General features: G+C 40.7%; 1 protein-coding gene across 2 annotated transcripts in view; it reads left to right on the top strand.

The window, feature by feature from the left end:
* The first annotated feature begins 6,845 nt into the window (after positions 1–6,845).
* plekhm2 (pleckstrin homology domain containing, family M (with RUN domain) member 2) overlaps positions 6,846–25,071 on the top strand; it is a 95,447-nt gene continuing 77,221 nt past the window's right edge. For both annotated transcript variants that reach the window (XM_034171946.1, XM_034171945.1), the window contains exons 1-6: positions 6,846–7,344; positions 20,473–20,579; positions 20,856–20,965; positions 22,128–22,227; positions 24,113–24,200; positions 24,297–24,471. In XM_034171946.1, coding sequence (XP_034027837.1) covers positions 7,285–7,344; positions 20,473–20,579; positions 20,856–20,965; positions 22,128–22,227; positions 24,113–24,200; positions 24,297–24,471 — 640 coding nt within the window. In that variant the 5' untranslated portion in view covers positions 6,846–7,284. The remainder of the gene's footprint in view (positions 7,345–20,472; positions 20,580–20,855; positions 20,966–22,127; positions 22,228–24,112; positions 24,201–24,296; positions 24,472–25,071) is intronic.

Here is a 25,071-nt window from a genome sequence, read left to right as displayed (position 1 = left end):
ATTAGTAATAATAAGTTGGCTCCCCAGACACCTGAAAAAAAACTAAAGCACACTTCCTGGATGCAAAAACACTGCACATAAACACACACAATTACAATGTGCAAGTAATGATACAAGTGTATATGGTGCCCTATTCACCTGGATTTTTGATCATGTAGTATAATGTATAACGAAGGAAAGTAAATGAACTTCACATACCTTTACAAATACACTGGGAGTTAGCTGATGACCACTGGATTACATGCATGATATTCCACACAATAGCATAGGTTTGCAGCCTCACACCGTACTGCTCATGATACAGTCGCCACAAAATCCGTGACAGTAATACACAATTTTTTTTTTTTTTTTTTTTTTTTTTAATCATTTAGGCCAGGGGTATTCAACTCATTCCAGAAAGGGCTGAGAGGGTGCAGGTGTTAATTGCAATCACTCACTCCACCAGGTGATTTCACAGATAAACTGATTCCATCTGCTCAAAGTGATGTTAATCGGTGGAATCACCTGGTGGAGTGAGTGATTGCAAAGAACACCTGCACCCTCTCGGCCCTTTTTGGAACAAGTTGAATACCCCTGATTTAGGCCATGCAGGTTGTGTGTGTGTGTATATGTATATATATATATATATATATATATATACACACACACACACACACACAGTGTCACAAATGTCTTAATTGAGTCATCTTTTTGGTTTTAGAAAATTTAATTTTTGATGACATTGAATTAAATGTGGGGTGATTTTATGAGCTATAGTTCTAATCTGTTGTGTATTTTTGGACACATTACACTGCATGAATCTAAGATATTTCATGTTTTGTGTGGTCAGTTTCATTTAATTACTTAATATACATCCATTCCTGCATTTCAGGCCTGCAACACATTCCAAAAAAAAAAGGTGGAACAGGGTCAATTTGTTTAAAAATATAATTATTAAATATTCACTTTTACAACTAGTGTTCTTACAAGTCAGAGGATGTAGCCATGAACATTTCCAAATCACTGAATATGTCCTGGACTTCATTTACATCAGTCACTAAGAAATACAAACTGTATGGTAAATCTGTATCAAGCACTTCTCTGATATTGCATGACCATGTTGGATGGACACAAGTGAGGGAACCCACCAAGACACCCTGAAAGCTCTGGAGTTGTAGGTTTCAGTGGTTCTGTATTGAGAAACTGCAGAGAACAATTTTGTCTGTTGTATCTCCAGTTATACAGCTTGATGACAAAGGCATACAGAGGATTTTCTTAAAAACTGAAATTTCAGATGTAATTTACCAGAAGACACATTGAAATCATAAACAAGAAGCTGTAAATGGAGATGCAATGGGAAAAGTTTGCACCATTCCCAGTTTATGCATTCACATCTGCAGAAGCCTATAATTATTTCAGAGCTGTCATTGGGTGTGGTGTGGTAGGAAAAGATGCACAAGCAACAGGGATGACTGCAGGCTTGAGAAGATTGTGAAGTAGAACAGATTCTAGAACTTGGGTGAGCTTTGTCCAGGAAATAGACTACAAGTGTTGCATTCAGAGTGTCCTCCTGAACCAGAGACAATAGCCATATTAGATTGGGCAGTCTCTGTTCTGCACCTTTAGGCCGCACTCACTCTGTACAGCGGACAAAAAGTGCAACACCTAACATGACTAGTCAAATGGAATTGGGCCCCTGGTGGAGCAGCAGTTACTGTTTAGCTGACCATGGTACTACTGCACTTGATTGGTCCCATAGATAATATCCCAGAGAGCATATTTGTGATCCTAATCCAATTACAGGGATGACTGCAGGCTTGAGAAGATTGTGAAGTAAAACAGATTCTAGAACTTGGGTGAGCTTTGTCCAGGAAATAGACTACAAGTGTTGCATTCAGAGTGTCCTCCTGAACCAGAGACAATAGCCATATTAGATTGGGCAGTCTCTGTTCTGCACCTTTAGGTCGCACTCACTCTGTACAGCGGACAAAAAGTGCAACACCCAACATGACTAGTCAAATGGAATTGGGCCCCTGGTGGAGCAGCAGTTACTGTTTAGCTGACCATGGTACTACTGCACTTGATTGGTCCCATAGATAATATCCCAGAGAGCATATTTGTGATCCTAATCCAATTACATTTGTTCAGCGAATGTGATTGTTTAATTGTGTGAGATTTCAGACCATAAAATATTGCCTTGACAGTGGCAAATTGTTCGACCATTTCACATTTGATGTATAACTCCGCTCCCTGACCGCGTTGCTGCGCAGGTGTCAGTAATGGCCCCATCAGCTGAGAGCAACCAAAACTAGTGCAGCGATGACGATGCGGAGATGCATGGATTTAACTGGATTGATTGATTGGATTTACTGTGGATTTAACTCAATACAGCTGACGAGATCGAGAAATCTTTGGGTCTGCTCACAGAGTTTCCAGTTTGGTATGAACCCACTGTTGCTATGGTAAGCTTTGACAAGCCGACCACACCCTTTCACAACGATTCGCCAACCGAATTACTTACAGAAAAATTAAATGTGCAAACGATGGAATCCAGGGTTTTTATGTATCCCATAATCCCTTGCGCGCCAGGGAGTCGCTGCAGTCAAAACAACATAGAGAATCCATATGATGACAGTTGTAAATGAATATTATACTGCAAAAATGTATTTTTTATGCTTTTCATCACGTTAATAAGAGACTGCATGCATGATACCTTGAAAACTTGCTAAAAAAAATTATAACGAATAATCCGTGTCTGCTACATTTAATCTGCGTGGAATTTAATAAACGCAAACCGAATTTCAGACATATATATTAGTCTGGAACAAAGAGGACAAACAGTGTTGTAAAGAACAATAATCAAGACGTTAAAGAGCAAACTTCACTTTCCGACATGATCAGGAAGCGAGCGGAGCTCACAGCAGCTCCCATTGAAAATAACGGAGAGACAGCCTGTGATTCTTGCATGTTTACATAAAACAAATGCAATAACAACGTCTATAAACCCAGAGAATATATTCATGAGAGTTTTAGGCACAATATGAAAATAGCTTTATCTTGCGATGTTAATGGTGTTGTCCGTGTGCAGCAGTTAAAGTGCATCTCAATGCTGTTCTCAATGTTACTGAGATCTCGCAGCGCCGCGACCTCTTGGAGGTTTTGCGGGATTTGAAACCTAAAAAGGGTGGATTGGATTAGAATGGGAATAGCCCTGTTGTGTCTGATGATTTGCGGACGTTCATGCTGGATTATGGTCGCAAATTTTACTGGCTCTGCTAACGCATCGCTGCTAAAACTCAGTTTGCAACTATCAAATCCAGCATGAATGTCCGCAAATTATCAGACCCAACAGGGCTGTTCCCTAACTGACTGCTGTGAATGACTTCAAAATGAATTCACGTATTGAAAAACACCATTTTTTGTGTGTGTGTGTACATTTATTTATACTGTGGTGTGTAGAGTGTGCAGTGTATGTATCAGCCCTCTGATGCCTTTCAATATGTGTACAACCCCTGGCAAAAATTATGGAATCACCGGCTTCGGAGGATGTTCATTCAGTTGTTTAATTTTGTAGAAAAAAAGCAGATCACAGACATGACACAAAACTAAAGTCATTTCAAATGGCAACTTTCTGGCTTTAAAAAACACTATAAGAAATCAGGAAAAAAAATTGTGGCAGTCAGTAACGGTTACTTTTTTAGACCAAGCAGAGGGAAAAAAATATGGAATCACTCAATTCTGAGGAAAAAATTATGGAATCATGAAAAACAAAAGAACGCTCCAACACATCACTAGTATTTTGTTGCACCACCTCTGGCTTTTATAACAGCTTGCAGTCTCTGAGGCATGGACTTAATGAGTGACAAACAGTACTCTTCATCAATCTGGCTCCAACTTTCTCTGATTGCTGTTGCCAGATCAGCTTTGCAGGTTGGAGCCTTGTCATGGACCAACTTCCACCAAAGATTTTCAATTGGATTAAGATCCGGACTATTTGCAGGCCATGACATTGACCCTATGTGTCTTTTTGCAAGGAATGTTTTCACAGTTTTTGCTCTATGGCAAGATGCATTATCATCTTGAAAAATGATTTCATCATCCCCAAACATCCTTTCAATTGATGGGATAAGAAAAGTGTCCAAAATATCAACATAAACTTGTGCATTTATTGATAATGTAATGACAGCCATCTCCCCAGTGCCTTTACCTGACATGCAGCCCCATATCATCAATGACTGTGGAAATTTACATGTTCTCTTCAGGCAGTCATCTTTATAAATCTCATTGGAACAACACCAAACAAAAGTTCCAGCATCATCACCTTGCCCAATGCAGATTCGAGATTCATCACTGAATATGACTTTCATCCAGTCATCCACAGTCCACAATTGCTTTTCCTTAGCCCATTGTAACCTTGTTTTTTTTCTGTTTAGGTGTTAATGATGGCTTTCGTTTAGCTTTTCTGTATGTAAATCCCATTTCCTTTAGGCTGTTTCTTACAGTTCGGTCACAGACGTTGACTCCAGTTTCCTCCCATTCATTCCTCATTTGTTTTGTTGTGCATTTTCGATTTATGAGACATATTGCTTTAAGTTTTCTGTCTTGACGCTTTGCCAGGGGTTGTAGTATACAATGGACAATGAAAAACAAAGTGCAACTCATCCTCCACATTTCCTAAATTACATAAAATACACAAACACTGATCCTCTGATTCAAGATTCAAACAACTTTATTGATCCTTAAAAGGGCAATTCATATCACACCCAGTTACCTCAGACACAAAATACAGCAATTAATCCACAATTATTACGAGTTGATCGTAAGAATGGCACACTGTTGTGTGGGCCGCCAGAAGAGGAGGTACTGCTGGCCCACCACCAGAGGGCGCCCTGCCTGAAGTGCGGGCTTCAGGCACGAGAGGGCGCTGCTGCCATGGACACAGCCGGGGGTGACAGCTGTCACTCATCTCCTGACAGCTGTCACTCATTCATGCTTCATCATCTCACTCCATAAAACCCGGATGCCATCTCCACCTCATCGCCGAGATATCGTCAAACCGTTCAGGTAGTATTCTCAGCTTTGAAAGTGAACTGTGTATCAGTCTGAACTCTTTTTTGCAGCCGTTTTCCTGTGGTGTTCCGTGTCTGTGAGACCAGCGTTCGGTGTGTCCAGCAACGGCTCTGCTGCACACCTCTACCAGATAAGTGGGTAGACAGGAGCTGCACGAGTGTGTGTTAGAGGTGGAGGTGGCATTCCCACCGTTGTTGCTACTGGGTGTGCACACACCCATATCTTATTGTCTCTGCTCCCTGCCAGCAGTAGATCTGACCTTCGAAGACGGTGGCCACCTGGGGACTCGGGACTTGGCGGCTCCAGTATTCTCTGGGTTCGGTGGCGGAGGAAATCGTCTGATTCCGGTTCATCTCAGGACAGACGTCTTCTATCCTCGAGCCTGCCCACACGTCACCCTTGTGATTGACTGTCTGTTAAATTTCACATTCCTCTGTGTTGTGCTCATTCACAACAGTAAAGTGTTCATATTTGACTCTTTCATTGTCCGTTCATTTGCGCCCCCTGTTATGGGTCCGTGTCACTACACTTTCCCCAACAGTACACATCAGAATTAAAATACCGCACATATACATTTGATTATGTACACTAAACTTTAAGACAGTCCATCATCCGAATTGAGGCAGTATGAGTGTTGGGGGGGCCGCAGCAGCCTCCCGTGCAGCACGAGCTTGGGGAAGAATGGAAAGCTGCAGCAGCTGAGCCATACTGCCTCCCAGTGGGGGGAAAGGAGTGGCAGAGCGGAGTGCTGGGGGGGTCAGAGACACAAGGGGCGGGGTGGAGGGTGGTAGAAATGTTGGTAGGGGAGGCATGCGTGAGTGTGCAGATGAGTTGATATCAGTTTCTCTCCATGTGCACATAATGTCTGGAGTTGCCTTCACAACATCTGTAGGGGAGGGCAGAAAGATAAGAGGGGGAGGGGGCGAATAGTTCACCAAGCCCGTAGAGATCCTTCTGGAGGTTAGGGTTAGGGTTTTTTAGGCAGTTTCTTACAGTTCAGTCACAGACGTTGACTCCAGTTTCCTCCCATTCGTTCCTCATTTGTTTTGTTGTGCATTTTTGATTTTTGAGACATATTGCTTTAGGTTTTCTGTCTTGACGCTTTGATGTCTTCCTTGGCCTACCAGTATGTTTGCCTTTAACAACCTTCCCATGTTATTTGTATTTGGTCCAGAGTTTAGACACAGCTGACTGTGAACAACCAACATCTTTTGCAACATTGCGTGATGATTTACCCCCTTTTAAGAGTTTGATAATCCTCTCCTTTGTTTCAATTGACATCTCTCGTGTTGGAGCCATGATTCATGTCAGTCCACTTGGTGCAACAGCTCTCCAAGGTGTGTTCACTCCTTTTTAGATGCAAACTAATGAGCAGATCTGATTTGATGCAGGTGTTAGTTTTGGGGATGGAAATTTACAGGGTGAATCCATAATTTATTCCTCAGAATTGAGTGAGTCCATATTTTTTTCCCTCTGCTTGGTCTAAAAAAGTAACCGTTACTGACTGCCACTATTTTTTTTTCCTGATTTCTATAGTGTTTCTTAAAGCCAGAAAGTTGCCATTTGAAATGACTTTAGTTTTGTGTCATGTCTGTGATCTTCTTTTTTTCTACAAAATGAAACAACTGAATGAACATCCTCCGAGGCCGGTGATTCCATAATTATTGCCAGGGGTTGTATATCAAACATTGTCTGTGTAAAATTTGGTGCAATATGAAGCTTGTCTGGCTCTCACTCCTATCCAAGCGGTGGCGCTAAAGCACTTAAAAGTTCTTTGGCACAGCGACAATACACGAAGAAGTGTGCCGGAATTTAGCATCCTGGCGCTGATGTCACGTAACTAACACATAAACAAAGATACTGTAAGGTAACTTAAAGCTGGGAAGGGGAAAAAAAAAACAGTTCCTGTAGTGATGACACGCAAAATTTGATAAACAAAAACGTTGTTAAAAATCGCTGTTTGGGACCCCAAACTTGTCATTTCAGCAATCAAGAGGAGTGGTGGCTAGCAGCGTTAAGGCTAGGTGAAGAAACGCCAACCGCATCCTTTTTTGTAATCACACTGCTCACGGCACATAAACTGTCTTATTCAGCGGTGTCGTCACAGTAAATTACAGCTGGCAGTTGTGGTACTGAGTGTGTAATTCTGAAGATAATACGAAGTAGCTACGGCGGCGTTAGCTTCAGCTATTAGCAAGCCAGGGGCGCCGCTCGGAGTCAGCTGACCGACGAGTGATGGATCAACTCAAAGTCAAGGACCGAATTCTGGAGAACATCTCGTTGTCTGTTAAAAAGGTAAGGCGGCATATTTTAACCATGTGACTGACTTCACTGTATTTTCACGTTAGCTCCACTTGATGTTAAGTTGCCTTTTGTATGAAATGTAAAGTCGTGAAGTCATAGCAGTTATTTAAATGGCCGTGTCCTGAAGCTTCAACACGCCCATCATTTACCTTCTTGTTTCTCAACTGCCTTTTTGGGCCACTGAACCTCACCAAGCCTTAGTGAACGGCCTCCCATGTACAGTCAGCTCCATAAATTGTTGGTTAGTGACTGTTTTTGCATTTCTGCCTTTCTACAGCACCATAATTAGTCTATGGTCTAAGCAGGATTTTGGTACCTCTTACGGGGACTAAGCAACACTTCTAATCCAGCCTTAGTATACCATAGCCTACATAAGAAATGCCCAATTACACAGAGGTCAAAATTTAAATGTCTGATCATGGTGTAAAAACAGCAAACATTGTGGTCAATTTCACTTTGTACAGGTATCAAAGATTAAATTTTCTCCCATTTTGGTTTAAAAAAAAAAGTGATGTAAATTATTGGTTGAGCTAATAGGGGTTTAAAAAGGAATCCTTTGCACTGTCATTGGTGCTTAGATACCATGTTACAGGGTAACATGGTAACTAAGCACCAAGTTGAGAGGGTTATCCAGAGGAAGTGTAGCACCTGTCACGGACTTCTGCCATGCCCCAATGTTGTCTTATTGTCCATGCTTCACGAGGTTTGTTTACATTGTGCCCTGAAATCGAACTCTGCTGAAACCGACCTCTCGCGTGAGTCACGGACCGCGAGACGGGGCGAGATTCACAACTGCAATGTGAATGTCATAGGATGTCAACCTTGATTGTCCTTTTCTTTGGCGATCAAGCTTTACATTGCAGTTGTTATTTGTGTGAGGTGTGGATTGAAATGCATATGCCCGGAGAGATTCTGCGTCCCCAGGATGCTATGGCAATGTAAAGTTTTATTGGTGTTTTTTTTGTATGGAGGGATGGCATTAAATTGAACACTGTGATGCTCTGTCGGATGTGCTATTTCATAGAGAAAACATACAAGGTTAACTGACAAAAGTATTTGTGTAAATTGTTTTGTTCCCATTGATCTGACTTCTTGTGCTGCGCTGATCTGATAGATGTTCTGCCTACACATATGCTGATGAAATAAATGTATGTGTGCCTGCAATCATGTTAAAGTCGTGAGAAACAACAAAAATGTTGCTGAACATTGAGGAAGAATATGAATTATTTGTTCCCAATTGGGCAAACTGGTGGGGTGGGGAAGCAAGGGGAGAGATCTGCTGGTTTGTATGATCAAAAATTTGTATCACTATATATATTAAAGATTCTGATGGTTTCACGGTATATCGCAGTGTGTTTAATTTTTGCTTCTGCCAACGAAGTTGGAGGAGGTTATGTTTTCGCCTCTGTTTGTTTGTTTGTCTGTTTGTGAACAGGCTGGAGCCCACAGTTTGTCATATATCATTATGAAATTTTTACTGAAGATTTATAGCCTGATAGGCGAGAAGTGATTCAATTTTAACAAAAAAGGTCAAAGATCAAAGTTAGGAAAAATCTTGGAAAATTGGAAAAATCACTATCTTTAACACTGTATAAATTTTCAAAAAATTATAACTGTCAAAAAGATAAAATTTCTTTCATATTTGTAAGTGTTATGTAGGATGGTGTCCTTTATCGACTGACAAAGTTTGATCTGGATCTGATCAAAATTACAGATTTTGTGGCCATTTAAATTTAACATTGAAAACCCCATTTAATGTATATTTTAAATTATATCCTTATCATCATGCCCCAATCACACTCATATTGAAAGTGAGGTGCAGACTGGCATTCTCTATCGCCTGACAAAGTTTGATCCGTATCTGATTTGGATTTTGGATTTTGTGGACATTTGAATTTAATTCCAGTTATCAGTTGGAAGCCAAGTCCCAAAAAGCAATGACAAATTGTGCATAGCAAAGATAACCAATGTTCTGTGAAAATTATCTGAATAAGAATTCAGAAACTGAAAAAGTTGGGGAAAACAGAAAGCCTGACATCATCACAAATAAAACTTAGATTCAAGTGCGTGAGCTAAATAAATACTCCTGACATTTGATCACATCTAATTTAGCTTTTGAAAGCCACTTTTTTTTTTCCAAGGTAAAATTTTGTAGAATTGGAAACTAGAGTTGGTTGAGGTTTGCGCTCTACAGGCACGGTGCTCCAGTTTTGTATTATTTGGCCTTTTTGTAGGTTTTTGGGTTCTTGTAGTCTGTAGGGTGCATGAGTATTAATTTTATGATGCCTGATGGCCACCCTGTAATGTTTGTAGTTGCTTCTAATGGTGTTTTAAATGCAGCCCCATGGTTCCATTGCTGACAGAGACACTCCAGAAGCAAGTATTTTTAGCTCACTATGAAACTGGCAGGCCACAGCAGTTTGATTAGCTCATGTCAATCTCTGGTTATTAATTGTTGCATTATAGTTGTATCTTGTAGTGAGTAATAATGAAATAGTGTGCATTCTAATGGGTTCCCCTCTCCAACACCATGCCCAGTGTTCTGTAGCACTTCTAGCGACAACATAGCAATTGTTAGGTTGTCACATGTATGCTATGGTTTGACCATACATGACAATTGTTGAAATAATATTGTGGCGGACCACAGTAGATTTTTTGTGCACACATCAAAATAAAAGTAACCAGCACATTGTTGAGAAACAGAAGTAACTCTGATGGGATAACAACAAGGATGTCTGGAAGAACTGTAAATAATGCGATTTAATGCATTATTTGTAAATGTGACATACTGGTCCTTCTGTTGATCTGTCGGTTGTGTAGGTGAATAATTGTGGTCTTAAAATGCAGACAAATGCTCCATAAGTGTGCATTATAGCAAAGACCATGATGTTGGCCTGTTGTTGAAAGAGTCATACACGTTTAATGGGTGTTTGGTGCCCACCTATTGTTACAGATGTTTGAAAATCCAGTCCCTGGTTATATAACCCCCCCCCCCCCCCCATATTTTTTCACATATGTCTAAGGAAAATGATATTGTCAAGTATATGTATAGCAATGCATAGCCCACCTTTTCAGCCAATATTGGTAACACATGTGGGCACTTGTAAAAATATTGTATGTACAGTCAAACTCACCTAAACCATCATTGTATAAACACATATTCACACTCACTGGACAAAAGCAAAGGTCCCAGTGCTTTTGTATGTTTTTCCATGTAATAAACGTCCTACATAACATATTTGGTATAACAGATTTTCGCTCGCATCGAACAAAACGTCCTGTCTGATCACAATGCATTTTCATTAAAAACCCTTTGAATGTAACCTACAGAGCAGTCTGGACGTGCACAGTAACAAGTATGAAATGAAATTCAGGACTGACACTTGCAGATTCAAGGAAAGTGAGTACCGTATTTCCGTGATTAAAAGACCAGCCATTTACTTTTTTAAACACTGCTCAGACCCAGCACTGAAATGAGGTAGGGCATAATTCAAGGCCGGTGATTATTGATTTATTAAAGTTGATTTATTTCAGTGATTCCATTCAAAAAGTGAAACTTGTATATTATAGTCATTCATTACACACAGACTGACATATTTCAAGTGTTTATTTCTTTTAATTTTGATGATTAGAACTGACAACTAATGAAAACCCTAAATTCATTATCTCAGAAAATTATTGTGAAAAGGTTCAATATTGAAGACACCTGGTGTCACACTCTAATCAGCTAATTCAAAACACCTGCAAAGGCCTTTAACTGGTCTCTCAGTCTAGTTCTGTAGGCTACACAATCATGGGGAAGACTGCTGACTTGACATCTTGCCTGGGCTAAAGACAAAAAGGACTGCTGCTGAGTGGTCCAAAGTTATGTTCTCTGATGAAAGTAAATTTTGCATTTCCTGTGGAAATCAAGGTCCCAGAGTCTGGAGGAAGAGAGGAGAGGCACAGAATCCATGTTGCTTAAGGTCCAGTGTAAAGTTTCCACAGTCAGTGATGGTTTGGGGCCATGTCATCTGCTGGTGTTGGTCCACTGTGTTTTCCGAGGTCCAAGGTCAACACAGCCATCTACCAGGAAGTTGTACAGCACTTCATGCTTCCTGCTGCTGACCAACTTTATGGAGATACAGATTTAATTTTCCAACAGGACTTGGCACCTGCACACAGTGCCAAAGCTACCACTACCTGGTTTAAGGACCATGGTATCCCTGTTCTTAATTGGCCAGCAAACTCGCCTGACCTTAACCCCATAGAATATCTATGGGGTATTGTGAAGGGAAGATGCGACACGCCAGACCCAACAATGCAGAAGAGCTGAAGGCCAATATCAGAGCAACCTGGGCTCTCATACCACCTGAGCAGTGCCACAGACTGATCGATTCCATGCCATAGCGCATTGCTACAGTAATTCAGGCAAAAGGAGCCCCAACTACGTATTGAGTGCTGTACGTGCTCATATTTTTCATGTTCATACTTTTCAGTTGGCCAAGATTTATAAAAATCCTTTTTTTTTTGTATTGGCCTTAAGTAATATTCTAATTTTCCGAGATACTGACTTTGGGATTTTCGTTAGTTGTCAGTTATAATCATCAAAATTAAAACAAATAAACATTTGAAATATATCAGTCTGTGTGTAATGAATGAATATAATATACAGGTTTCACTTTTTTAATGGAATTACTGAAATAAATAAACTTTTTCATGATATTCTAATTATATGACCAGCACCTATATACCGTAGTTTACATCTTTGTACCATTTCATATATGTGTAGGATCTGTAGGTGCAGTGATAAAACAAGCTCACAAGAAATAAAAACATAACATGAGCAAAAAACACTTGGAAACCGCTTGGAGTTCAGAAGGCTATTGTGCCTCAAAGTTTACACAGTTCTATATAGTTTACTCATAGATATGCTAATCATAATCTCCAAAATGTTAGTGGGTTCCATGGTGTGGTGGATGTAGTACCAGTGCATGCTGCCAGACTTGATATGACTTGTTGTATAACGACTGAGTGGATCCTTGTCATTTGATTGGTGCTTTGTGTGGCACGTGACATGGATTATTCATCCCATTTGTGTTGCGCTGCATTTAGCATACAATTTGGTTCCATTTACCATGCAAATTTGGTTCCGTACGTTTTGTACCATTGCAAGCTGCGAACCCCACCCACTAGTGCGGGAGCATTTAGCTAAAAATGCAGTTTGTTTTGCTGACGGATGATGATTTGAAGGAACTACTTGACAGTGGTAATTCTTCTAAGACACAAATACAGACACACACACACACACACACACACACACACACACACACACACACACACACACACACACACACACACACACACACACACACACAAAACAAATCCACTATGCTGTAAGCTGTCTGGAGGCATGAAGAGCTGTTAGGAGGAAGTTAGAATGAAAAGCTGGGCAAATTTCCGACGTGATTTTTTTTTTTTTTTTTTTTCCTCTGCACTCCTGAAGTACACAGCCTTTTTTTTTTTTTTTTTTTTTTTTTTTGGAAGTATACAAAGTTGGTGCCAGGCATTGCGAACTACATCGTCAGAATTATTTTTGGACTCCTGTTTAAAGTTCGTGTTGGATTGTTGATGTAAAAGCAGCAGTGATGCACCAAAATCTAACTTCCTTTTCTGTTGTTTATAAATTAATATAATATCAAATGACAATGATCTATTTTAGCCGTTATATAAAGCAAATAATGAATGTTTTTACATTCTTTCAATGGAGCGAATATTTAATTCGGTGAAAGCTGGAACATACCATTCCCCTTGTTGAATGGTATGTTCCAGCTTTCACCTCACGAAATATTCATACCATTGAACTCATAAACATTCATTATTTGTATAATATTATTCAATTCAGGTAACCTTGGTGTGCATTAACCACGGGCATTCTAGAGTTCTTTTGCATTTTACAAATACAAACATAATTTGACTCTTGTTTGTAATAGGCTCTTTTTTAAGAGAATGTCTTGTGGAAACAGCGTCCCTCCTGATCCTGTTTTTTTGTGTTTGCGTTGTACTGTCAGCTGGTTATACAAAGAATATTTAAAGAGAGTATAAAGTCTTTTAATTTCGTCTTGGAAGTTGTGATTGGCACACATGAAATTAGAAGCAGTTCTGAAGTGGTTGTTCTTTTTCTGTGCCTGTTTTAAACGCCTTTCACAGCAGACAACCTGCAAAAACACAGTTGCAAGACAAATGTTGGCCAACATATTTTTACTTTGAAATTCCTTTGATGTTCTGTAATATTTGAGGTTTATGGTTAGCTTTGTGGCTGCCCTGTTGTGAAACACTTGCAACTGGTCATACGGGTACTGGATGATTTTCTTCTTTTTGTATGTTTGCTTGCACCATTCATTTTCATATGTGTGTGCTTGACTTTTATTTTGCTTCCACTCAGTTTTTTTTTTATTGAAATTCCACCAGTTTTATAATCAGGTTTTTACATAAGGCTTGTCAGTTTTATGCTATTGGTCAAAGTGGTAATTTCCTCACATGCTTGCTTAATCAAGCTTAACTTTAATCCATTTCTTTTACTGTACCAACTTTATTATTACTGTTAATATTTATGAAATGTTCCTTGAGGCCTGACCTGTAGTTTGTACCTGGGACAAACACTGCTCAGTATTGTGCATGTGGTTTAACAGAATGCAGAGTGTCTTTCACTGGGTGACGTTTCTTGAACTTTAAAGAAAACTGCACTTGAGTTTGATTTATGGCTTTGACAAATTAATCTTTTAATTTTTTATAAATATCTGTTGCTTTGCTAATGATATGCTTATTTTTGCACTAAAATACCCTAGGTGGGGCGGCACAGTGGCTTAGTGGTTAACACTGTTGCCTCACAGCAAGAAGGTCCTTCCCACCTGGCTCTTTTTGTGTGGAGTTTGCGTGTTCTCCGTGTGTTCTTTCTGGTGGGTGCTACACAGGAGCTCTGGCTTCCTCCCACTTCCAAAGACATGCAGGTTAGGTGAATTGGTAATGCTAAATTGACTGTAGGGGTGAGTGACTTTATCTGTCTATATGGGACCCTGCGATTAACTGGTGTCCCCACCTCTTGGCCAATGTCCACTGGGATAGACTCCAATCCACCCGTGACCCTTGATTGGATTAAGTAGATATAGAAATTGAATGAATGAATTCATCAAGCTTATGTACAGTGACATGCGTAAGTAGTTGGAAGGTGGGCTAAGCTGTATGCAACATACACAGCCATTCCTGCATAGTAGATACGCAGCACAATGCAACTCTGTGCAGGCCCGGTGTGAAAGGGGCTTTAGTTCTGAACTCCTGAAAATTAATAATAATGGCTCTCGGGGGGCTTCAGGGCCAGGTCTCCACGTCAGTGACCAATGAGCCTGCTGTATTTCAAGTCGTAGTCCTGTGGAAGTTGCAGTTCCCTTCGCAGGAGTATATCAATAAACTTTTGTACAGAGTCTCCTTCTGCACCTCCGAAAATGCGAGTGTTGTTTCTCCTTGACCATTCCTCTGAGTCGGTTATGTTTGAGTGCAGGGGCTGCTGCTCCAAACAGGTGCAGAGAGCCTCGGTTGCTTCTGCTGCCCATTGCTCCACCAGTTCCACACGGTCTCCGCTTCACTAACTCACTCTGACAGGCTTTGCATTTCTGCTGTCATGTTGTTCAGTTTACTGTTAATTTCTTGTCTTAGGCTTTCATTGTCCCTTTTGAGGCCCGTTTTTATCTCCTTTAATTATTTTTCCGGGTTCGGATGGGCTCCTCACGCTGCTTGACCCAGCTCAGAAATATTAGCTTTCGCTCCCAAAACACTGTTTTCTTGAGTTTTCTGCATCTTTAGTGGTTTTTCTCCCACCCATTCATGGGTGCAATTTGGTGGGGGATGGGGGGGACATGTCCCCCCCACCTTTTCAACTGGGGGGGCAGAATATGGTATGCCCCCCCACCTTCTGACATATATGTGTGTACTTGAAACATGCTATGCCAGTCTTATGTGCAAACCATGTCAGTCTTCTGTGCAAAACCATATCAGAATAGTATCTTTGTTTCTGCAAGTTTATATTTTTAGCAGCATTGACCTGTTTCTTGTTTGTCACATTCAGAATTTTCTGGGACTGCATTTGCCCAGATTTGAAAGCCAAAAATAGTTGCCTCTAGGGACTAGTGTCTACACATACGAGGTCTGTTAGAAAACTATCCAACCTTTTTATTTTTTTAAATCAAATCAATTTTATTTATATAGCACCAAATCACAACAAACAGTTGCCCCAAGGCGCCTTATATTGTAAGGCAAGACCATACAATGATTACGGAAAAACCCCAACGGTCAAAACGACCCCCTGTGAGCAAGCACTTGGCAACAGTGGGAGTAAAAACTATATGGATTTGAATCGTGCGCTTGCATCAGCCAAGCTTGAACCTTCGTGCGCATGTGTGAGTTGTTTCACGCCTGTCAGTTGCGTCATTCGCCTGTGGGCAGGCTTTGAGTGAGCACTGGTCCACCCCCCTCATCGGATTTTCATTGTCAGGAAAATGGCTGAGCGATTGGAGCAGCGCTGAATCAAATTTTTAGAAACTGAGAGACAGCCAGGTGGAAACCATTCAGAAGATTCAGATGGCTTTCGGTGAAGATACTCTGGGCGTGTTGGAAGTCTCAGAGGACAGGTTGTGACATGCCCAGCTGTTACACAATTTCTCGGATACTCACTCGACTGAAAAGCCACCGAAAGCTGCCTGGATCTTCCAACACGGACGTGCTTTTTGTTGTGTGCTATGAGCGGCTCCGTCCCGACGCGCGAATTCCTCCGCACGTCTTTCATTACAAAATCTCCTGGAACAGTGGAATGTGCCGCAACTATAAGATAATTATAATGGGCAATTTTAACATCCACACAGATGCTGAGAATGACAGCCTCAACACTGCATTTAATCTATTGTTAGACTCGATTGGCTTTGCTCAAAATGTAAATGAGTCCACCCACCACTTTAATCATACCTTAGATCTTGTTCTGACTTATGGTATGGAAATTGAAGACTTAACAGTATTCCCTGAAAACCCCCTTCTGTCTTATCATTTCTTAATAACATTTACTCTGATGGACTACCCAGCAGTGGGGAATAAGTTTCATTACAGTAGAAGTCTTTCAGAAAGCGCTGTAACTAGGTTTAAGGATATGATTCCTTCTTTATGTTCTCCAATGCCATATACCAACACAGGGCAGAGTAGCTACCTAAACTCTGTGAGTGAGATAGATTATCTCGTCAGTAGTTTTATATCCTCATTGAGGACAACTTTGGATGCTGTAGCTCCTCTGAAAAAGAGAGCCTTAAATCAGAAGTGCCTGACTCCGTGGTATAACTCACAAACTCGCAGCTTAAAGCAGATAACCCGTAAGTTGGAGAGGAAATGGCATCTCACTAATTTAGAAGATCTTCACTTAGCCTGGAAAAAGAGTCTGTTGCTCTATAAAAAAGCCCTCCTTAAAGCTAGGACATCTTACTACTCATCACTAATTGAAGAAAATAAGAACAACCCCAGGTTTCTTTTCAGCACTGTAGCCAGGCTGACAAAGAGTCAGAGCTCTATTGAGCCCAGTATTCCTTTAACTTTAACTAGTAATGACTTCATGACTTTCTTTGCTAATAAAATTTTAACTATTAGAGAACAAATTACTCATAACCATCCCAAAGACATATCGTTCTCTTTGGCTGCTTTCAGTGATGCCGGTAGTTGGTTAGACTCTTTCTCTCCAATTGTTCTGTCTGAGTTATTTTCATTAGTTACTTCCTCCAAACCATCAACATGTCTCTTAGACCCCATTCCTACCAGGCTGCTCAAGGAAGCCCTACCGTTAATTAATGCTTTGATCGTAAATATGATCAGTCTATCTTTATTGGTTGGCTATGTACCACAGGCTTTTAAGGTGGCAGTAATTAAACCATTACTTAAAAAGCCATCACTTGACCCAGCTACCTTAGCTAATTATAGGCCAATCTCCAACCTTCCTTTTCTCTCAAAAATTCTTGAAAGGGTAGTTGTAAAACAGCTAACTGATCATCTGCAGAGGAATGGTCTATTTGAAGAGTTTCAGTCAGGGTTTAGAATTCATCATAGTACAGAAACAGCATTAGTGAAGGTTACAAATGATCTTCTTATGGCCTCAGACAGTGGACTCATCTCTGTGCTTGTTCTGTTAGACCTCAGTGCTGCTTTTGATACTGTTGACCATAAAATTTTCTTACAGAGATTAGAGCATGCCATAGGTATTAAAGGCACTGTGCTGCAGTGGTTTGAATCATATTTATCTAATAGATTACAATTTGTTCATGTAAATGGGGAATCTTCTTCACAGACTAAGGTTAATTATGGAGTTGCACAAGGTTCTGTGCTAGGACCAGTTTTATTCACTTTATACATGCTTCCCTTAGGCAGTATTATTAGACAGCATTGCTTAAATTTTCATTGTTACGCAGATGATACCCAGCTTTATCTGTCCATGAAGCCAGAGGACACACACCAATTAGCTAAACTGCAGGATTGTCTTACAGACATAAAGACATGGATGACCTCTAATTTCCTGCTTTTAAACTCAGATAAAACTGAAGTTATTGTACTTGGCCCCACAAATCTTAGAAACATGGTGTCTAACCAGATCCTTACTCTGGATGGCATTACCCTGACCTCTAGTAATACTGTGAGAAATCTTGTAGTCATTTTTGATCAGGATATGTCATTCAATGCGCATATTAAACAAATATGTAGGACTGCTTTTTTGCATTTGCGCAATATCTCTAAAATTAGAAAGGTCTTGTCTCAGAGTGATGCTTAAAAAGTAATTCATGCATTTATTTCCTCTAGGCTGGACTATTGTAATTCATTATTATCAGGTTGTCCTAAAAGTTCCCTGAAAAGCCTTCAGTTAATTCAAAATGCTGCAGCTAGAGTACTGACAGGGACTAGAAGGAGAGAGCATATCTCACCCATATTGGCCTCTCTTCATTGGCTTCCTGTGAATTCTAGAATAGAATTTAAAATTCTTTTTCTTACTTATAAGGTTTTGAATAATCAGGTCCCATCTTATCTTAGGGACCTCATAGTACCATATCACCCCAATAGAGCGCTTCGCTCTCAGACTGCAGGCTTACTTGTAGTTCCTAGGGTTTGTAAGAGTAGAATGGGAGGCAGAGCCTTCAGCTTTCCACCTCCTCTCCTCTGGAACCAGCTCCCAATTTGGATCAGGGAGACAGACACCCTCTCTACTTTTAAGATTAGGCTTAAAACTTTCCTTTTTGCTAAAGCTTATAGTTAGGGCTGGATCAGGTGACCCTGAGCCATCCCTTAGTTATGCTGCTATAGACTTAGACTGCTGGGTGGTTCCCATGATGCACTGAGTGTTTCTTTCTCTTTTTGCTCTGTATGCACCACTCTGCATTTAATCATTAGTGATTGATCTCTGCTCCCCTCCACAGCATGTCTTTTTCCTGGTTCTCTCCCTCAGCCCCAACCAGTCCCAGCAGAAGACTGCCCCTCCCTGAGCCTGGTTCTGCTGGAGGTTTCTTCCTGTTAAAAGGGAGTTTTTCCTTCCCACTGTCGCCAAGTGCTTGCTCTCAGGGGGTCGTTTTGACCGTTGGGGTTTTTCCGTAATTATTGTATGGCTTTGCCTTACAATATAAAGCGCCTTTGGGCAACTGTTTGTTGTGATTTGGCGCTATATAAATAAAATTGATTTGATTTGATTCCACAATTTCTCTGGTAGTCAGACGACGTCCCGGATCAACACAGCTTTCACTTTGGAAATGATCTGGTCGTTTCAGCCTGTCGATGGCCACTCGGAGCGCAGCGCGCCCTGCGCTGCTGTGGGCCATCTTTAATCCAGTTGTAATGATCCTTAATCTGTGTGACGCCCAGAGTATCTTCACCGAAAGCCGTCTGAATCTTCCGAATGGTTTCCACCTGGCTGTCTCTCACAGTTTCTGGAAAAATTTGATTCAGCGCTGCTCCAATCGCTCAGCCATTTTCCTGACAATGAAAATCCGACGAGGGGGTGGACCAGTGCTCACTCAAAGCCTGCCCACAGGCGAATGATGCAACCGACAGGCGTGAAAAAACTCACGCATGTGCACGAAGGTTCAAGCTTGGCTGATGCAAGCGCATGATTCAAATCCATATAGTTTTTAAAAAAAATAAAAAGGTCGGATAGTTTTCTAACAGACCTCGTAAGTATCAATGGACCATATGCTAATTTACTAAATTCTGAACGCTAGAAAAGGAAATCAGAAAAGCTATCTGGGACCTCAGAAAGCCCATCTGCAATTATTGTTTGAGCTCCAAAATCAGTCTATGCAAGCGAAATTATGTTCAGTATGAGTGTTGTCATTAGTGCCACTTCGAAAATTAAATTCATAAGTAATTTATCCTAAACTTATGATCTGTTGTTTTTTCAAACTTTTGCAAAAACAAATCTTGAGGAAAAAAAATACAGTATGATATAGGTAATAATTATTAAGTGCCTGTTCTTTCATAGTAATGAATACATTTTACCACATTGCAGTTGTTTTTTAATGAAAACTCAACCTATCATTATTTTCTTCTTTTTGAGTTCTACACGTGGTGATACCTTATTTACACCAGGATGTTAATAAAATCAATGCTGGCTATTCTCAGAATAAAGTACTTATATCCGCAGTTTCAAATTGTATAAGTCAAATGGTGTCCACTTTATGGTCTTCTCAAAACATTAAAATTACTGTTCTGGATGCTCAGAATGCATCTGAGCTTATCTAGAAACCGTTGGCTTCAAGGGGCTTAAAACGGCCCCCAGACCCCCGGCCTATGGGCTTCGGCCTCGTTCTTTGTCCCCCCCAATTTCTAGTTCTAAATTGCGCCCTTGCACCCATTTACCCCTTCACTCAAAAAGTTGACTTAACGACTTATTTTGTGGGATAACTGTGGCTATTTTGGTAGAGCAGGTGCACCGTGCGTTGAACTACTCCAGCCAAAATTTTAAATTAATCTATCCATATACGAGTTATCACTGGAACCATTTTTGCAACCAACATAGTTAAATGGTAATCCCAGTACAGCAACAGAAAACAACACAGAAATTGCATCTCTTTGTAGTTGCAGAGTTACTTTGCTGCCTGTGAAGATGAGACTCCAGCCATCCGAAATCACGACCGTGTACTTCAGCGCCTATGTGAACACCTTGACCATGCTCTGCTCTATGGGTAAGAAACTCTGCAAGATTTATTTGTAGACATTAAAATATTACTTGCTGTATGTACAAAATATGAAAGATACTGTAGATATTGCAAATCATAGTTTGACATCCAAAAAAGAAATTCTATTGGAAAATTTTTCTGAACTTTACACACATACTTTAGTTATTATTTGCAGTTTATTCCAGATGTATAGTGAGTAGGACAAAATATTTGTATATACTTGTAGTTGTCCTATTGATATGTTGGGTTTGGTCATGATATTAATTATTTTCTGCAATGCAGGCTGCAGGACATCTCCTCAGGTTACTGGGTTCTGGTCCTTCACTTCACCAGGAGAGAGGCTGTCCGCCAAATAGAGGAGCTTCAGCATATAGCAACTAATCTTGGACGAAGTGAGAACTTTCTCAATTCTCAAACACTGTTGTACATCTTGAATAACTGCCATTATAAACTGTAGCCGTATCCTAACTGGACTGGCATGGGTTAAGGCACACAGCTCTCCACAGACACACACACACACACACACACACACACGATGTCGATAAGGAACATAGCTGCCGGGAACCAAACCAGGTAAGACAGATACCATCCCAGATGCTGCCCAAGCAAATAATTGGCCTGTTAGTCTTGTGTGCCCCAGAAAGAATCCTGGCTTGTAGTCTTTCTCCACCATCAACAGGACTTTCCTTGCAGTCAGCAGATTTTTTTCCCCCCGCAGTCACTGGAACTTTCATGCATATGGCGGGCGGGTCTATAAATTGCGGCCCAATCTGAACCAGCGGGAAGGGTCTGAAGAGGAAGGTTACATCCAAAAACTTTGAGTTCGTCTGCACTGACGAAGCCCTCAACGCTGAAGTGTAGCAGCCCAAGGAGGAACAAGAAGATCACTCCAAAAAAATGGGCAAATCAAAATAGACTTTTTATACAGTAGTCTTAAATTTTCAGTGTCCACAAGTTGACCGCGAGTAAAGCTGAAACGTGACTTACGCAAATGTGAGTTAACGGAGTTTACCTGTACCAGTAGTACTACAAGCATTGTTTCCATGTTCTTCACTGAATTAATGCCATTAATGCTTTCAACTTGTTCTGTTTTTTTTGTTTTTTGTTTTTTTAGTCAGTTTGGGGTTTCACTGCTTAAATTTGACTGTACTAACTTATTGTCAAGAGTACTAGTTGACTTTTTTTCCGTTATTTCTCCCAACCATACCTTACAGGTAATGTGGCAGTGTCATCACAACTTTACACAGGGGAGAGGTATCAATTTGTGGAAATTAAATGTGAAATTTATAAAAATGCATATGTATAGTACTGGCATTAATAACATTAACAATTTGCATTGTGTACTTGCTCTCCTACAAATCCAGACATAAATAGTGTCTGTAACTGCAGAAAATCAGAAGCATATATCATTGGAAATCTGACAAAGCATGCCAGCAAAGAAGCATTGTGGGATATCCAGGCATGAAAGTCCTTGGAGTCCTTCAGTATATTCACAGAACTAAATAAGACACATAATTAGATGTCATTTTCATCACGACTTTTTATTCTGTGTAGGTCGTGCATGGTTGTACCTGGCATTGAGTGAGAGCTCTTTAGAAAGCTATCTGCGTCTCTTCCAGGAGAATCAAGGATTACTTCACAAGTACTATTTCAAGTAAGTCATTCAGAAATTCTTTCCTCCATTACACAGAAGAAAAGTTTAACTATCCATTTCATTCCAACATTTACTTCCTACACTCAACAAAAATATAAACGCAACACTTTTGGTTTTGCTCCCATTTTGTATGAGATGAACTCAAAGATCTAAAACTTTTTCCACATACACAATATCACCATTTCCCTCAAATATTGTTCACAAACCAGTCTAAATCTGTGATAGTGAGCACTTCTCCTTTGCTGAGATAATCCATCCCACCTCACAGGTGTGCCATACCAAGATGCTGATTAGACACCATGATTAGTGCACAGGTGTGCCTTAGACTGTCCACAATAAAAGGCCACTCTGAAAGGTGCAGTTTTGTTTTATTGGGGGGGGATACCAGTCAGTATCTGGTGTGACCACCATTTGCCTCATGCAGTGCAACACATCTCCTTCACATAGAGTTGATCAGATTGTCAATTGTGGCCTGTGGAATGTTGGTCCACTCCTCTTCAATGGCTGTGCGAAGTTGCTGGATATTGGCAGGAACTGGTACACGCTGTCGTATACGCCGGTCCAGAGCATCCCAAACATGCTCAATGGGTGACATGTCCGGTGAGTATGCCGGCCATGCAAGAACTGGGACATTTTCAGCTTCCAAGAATTGTGTACAGATCCTTGCAACATGGGGCCGTGCATTATCCAGCTGCAACATGAGGTAATGTTCTTGGATGTATGGCACAACAATGGGCCTCAGAATCTCATCACGGTATCTCTGTGCATTCAAAATGCCATCAATAAAATGCACCTGTGTTCTTCGTCCATAACAGATGCCTGCCCATACCATAACCCCACCGCCACCATGGACCTCTCGATCCACAACATTGACATCAGAAAACTGCTCACCCACATGACGCCACACACGCTGTCTGCCATCTGCCCTGGACAGTGTGAACCGGGATTCATCCGTGAAGAGAACACCTCTCCAACGGGCCAAACACCAGCGAATGTGAGCATTTGCCCACTCAAGTCGGTTACGACGACGAACTGGAGTCAGGTCGAGACCCCGATGAGGACGACGAGCATGCAGATGAGCTTCCCTGAGACGGTTTCTGACGGTTTGTGCAGAAATTCTTTGGTTATGCAAACCGATTATTTCAGCAGCTGTCCGAGTGGCTGGTCTCAGACGATCTTGGAGGTGAACATGCTGGATGTGGAGGTCCTGGGCTGGTGTGGTTACACATGGTCTGCGGTTGTGAGGCTGGTTGGATGTACTGCCAAATTCTCTGAAACACCTTTGGAGACGGCTTATGGTAGAGAAATAAACATTCAATACACGAGCAACAGCTCTGGTTGACATTCCTGCTGTCAGCATGCCAATTGCACGCTCCCTCAAATCTTGCGACATCTGTGGCATTGTGCTGTGTGATAAAACTGCATCTTTCAGAGTGGCCTTTTATTGTGGGCAGTCTAAGGCACACCTGTGCACTAATCATGGTGTCTAATCAGCATCTTGATATGGCACACCTGTGAGGTGGGATGGATTATCTCAGCAAAGGAGAAGTGCTCACTATCACAGATTTAGACTGGTTTGTGAACAATATTTGAGGGAAATGGTGATATTGTGTATGTGGAAAAAGTTTTAGATCTTTGAGTTCATCTCATACAAAATGGGAGCAAAACCAAAAGTGTTGCGTTTATATTTTTGTTGAGTGTATTTGTGTATGGCCTTGTTAATAAATACTGTATTTGATGTTTAATAATTTGTTCATGATATTGTTTAAAAAGGTACCAAAAATCTGTGGGAACAAAATCACAATGCATTGAATGAATGAATGAATCAAATGACGAATTAATCCAGTTGAATGTGTATAAATTAAACAGTTTTCTTTCAAACTAGGAATGCACTAGTCTGCAGCCATGATCACCTCACACTCTTCCTCACTCTGGTATCAGGGCTGGAGTTCATTCGCTTTGATCTGGAGCTGGTTAGCACATATCTTCTCACAGTTTCAGTATGCAGATTCAGCTCCTGACTGTTGGTAATATGTTGCTAAAAATTCTTATTGGTTGTTGTTCTTCAGGATGTGCCATACCTGGATGTAGCACCATACATGCCTGAATACTACAAACCTCAGAACCTGCTAGACTTTGAGGAGAGGCTGCCCAGCTCAGACAGCTTGTCCCTCCACTCTTTTACCTCCCTCACCTCCACCAACCTTGAATGGGATGACAGTGCCATTGCCCCCTCCAGCGAAGGTAAGCAGCACTGCTGATAGTTGAAATCTGTTCTCTCCACCATTACTATATCAGCAATAATATTTTAGTTGTGGAAGAGCAGTACTCAGTGGAGGTTCCTTAAGTTGGATGAACTGTTTTGACAACAGGTAAAGTCATTGTTGTCTATTATTTGCTTCCGAATTACAATTAGCAAGTCTGCATCCTGCAACAAAAATATTGATTGAATTGTTTACCCGTTTCCTAAAAAATAGGTAGTCAGCAATTTTGGAATGAGTTCAACTGTTGAGGCAGTCAGTGAAGTTTGACCTGTTATAGATGCAGAGGTAGAAGCAACCCATGGTCGGACTTTTACTCACTGAAGCCAAAGTTTTTCATCTCTGCAAAATATAATGGCTGCCTTGTACACTGGGTGGCGCTGTGGTATTTGTGAAGATGTTTTACAGTGCATCCAAAAACTATTCACAATGCTTCACTTTTTCCACACTTTGCTATGTTGCAGCCTTATTCCTAAAGGGATTAAATTAATTTTTTCCCTCTCAAAATTCTACTCACAACAGCCCGTAATGACAACATGAAAAAAGCTTTTTGAAAATTTTTGCAAATTTATTAAAAATTAAA

The sequence above is a fragment of the Thalassophryne amazonica genome, chromosome 6, assembly GCF_902500255.1.
Source record: "Thalassophryne amazonica chromosome 6, fThaAma1.1, whole genome shotgun sequence".
Lineage (NCBI taxonomy): Eukaryota > Metazoa > Chordata > Actinopteri > Batrachoidiformes > Batrachoididae > Thalassophryne > Thalassophryne amazonica.
The sequence above is the reverse complement of the archived record's forward strand: the minus strand, read 5'-3'. Positions and strand labels throughout refer to the sequence as shown.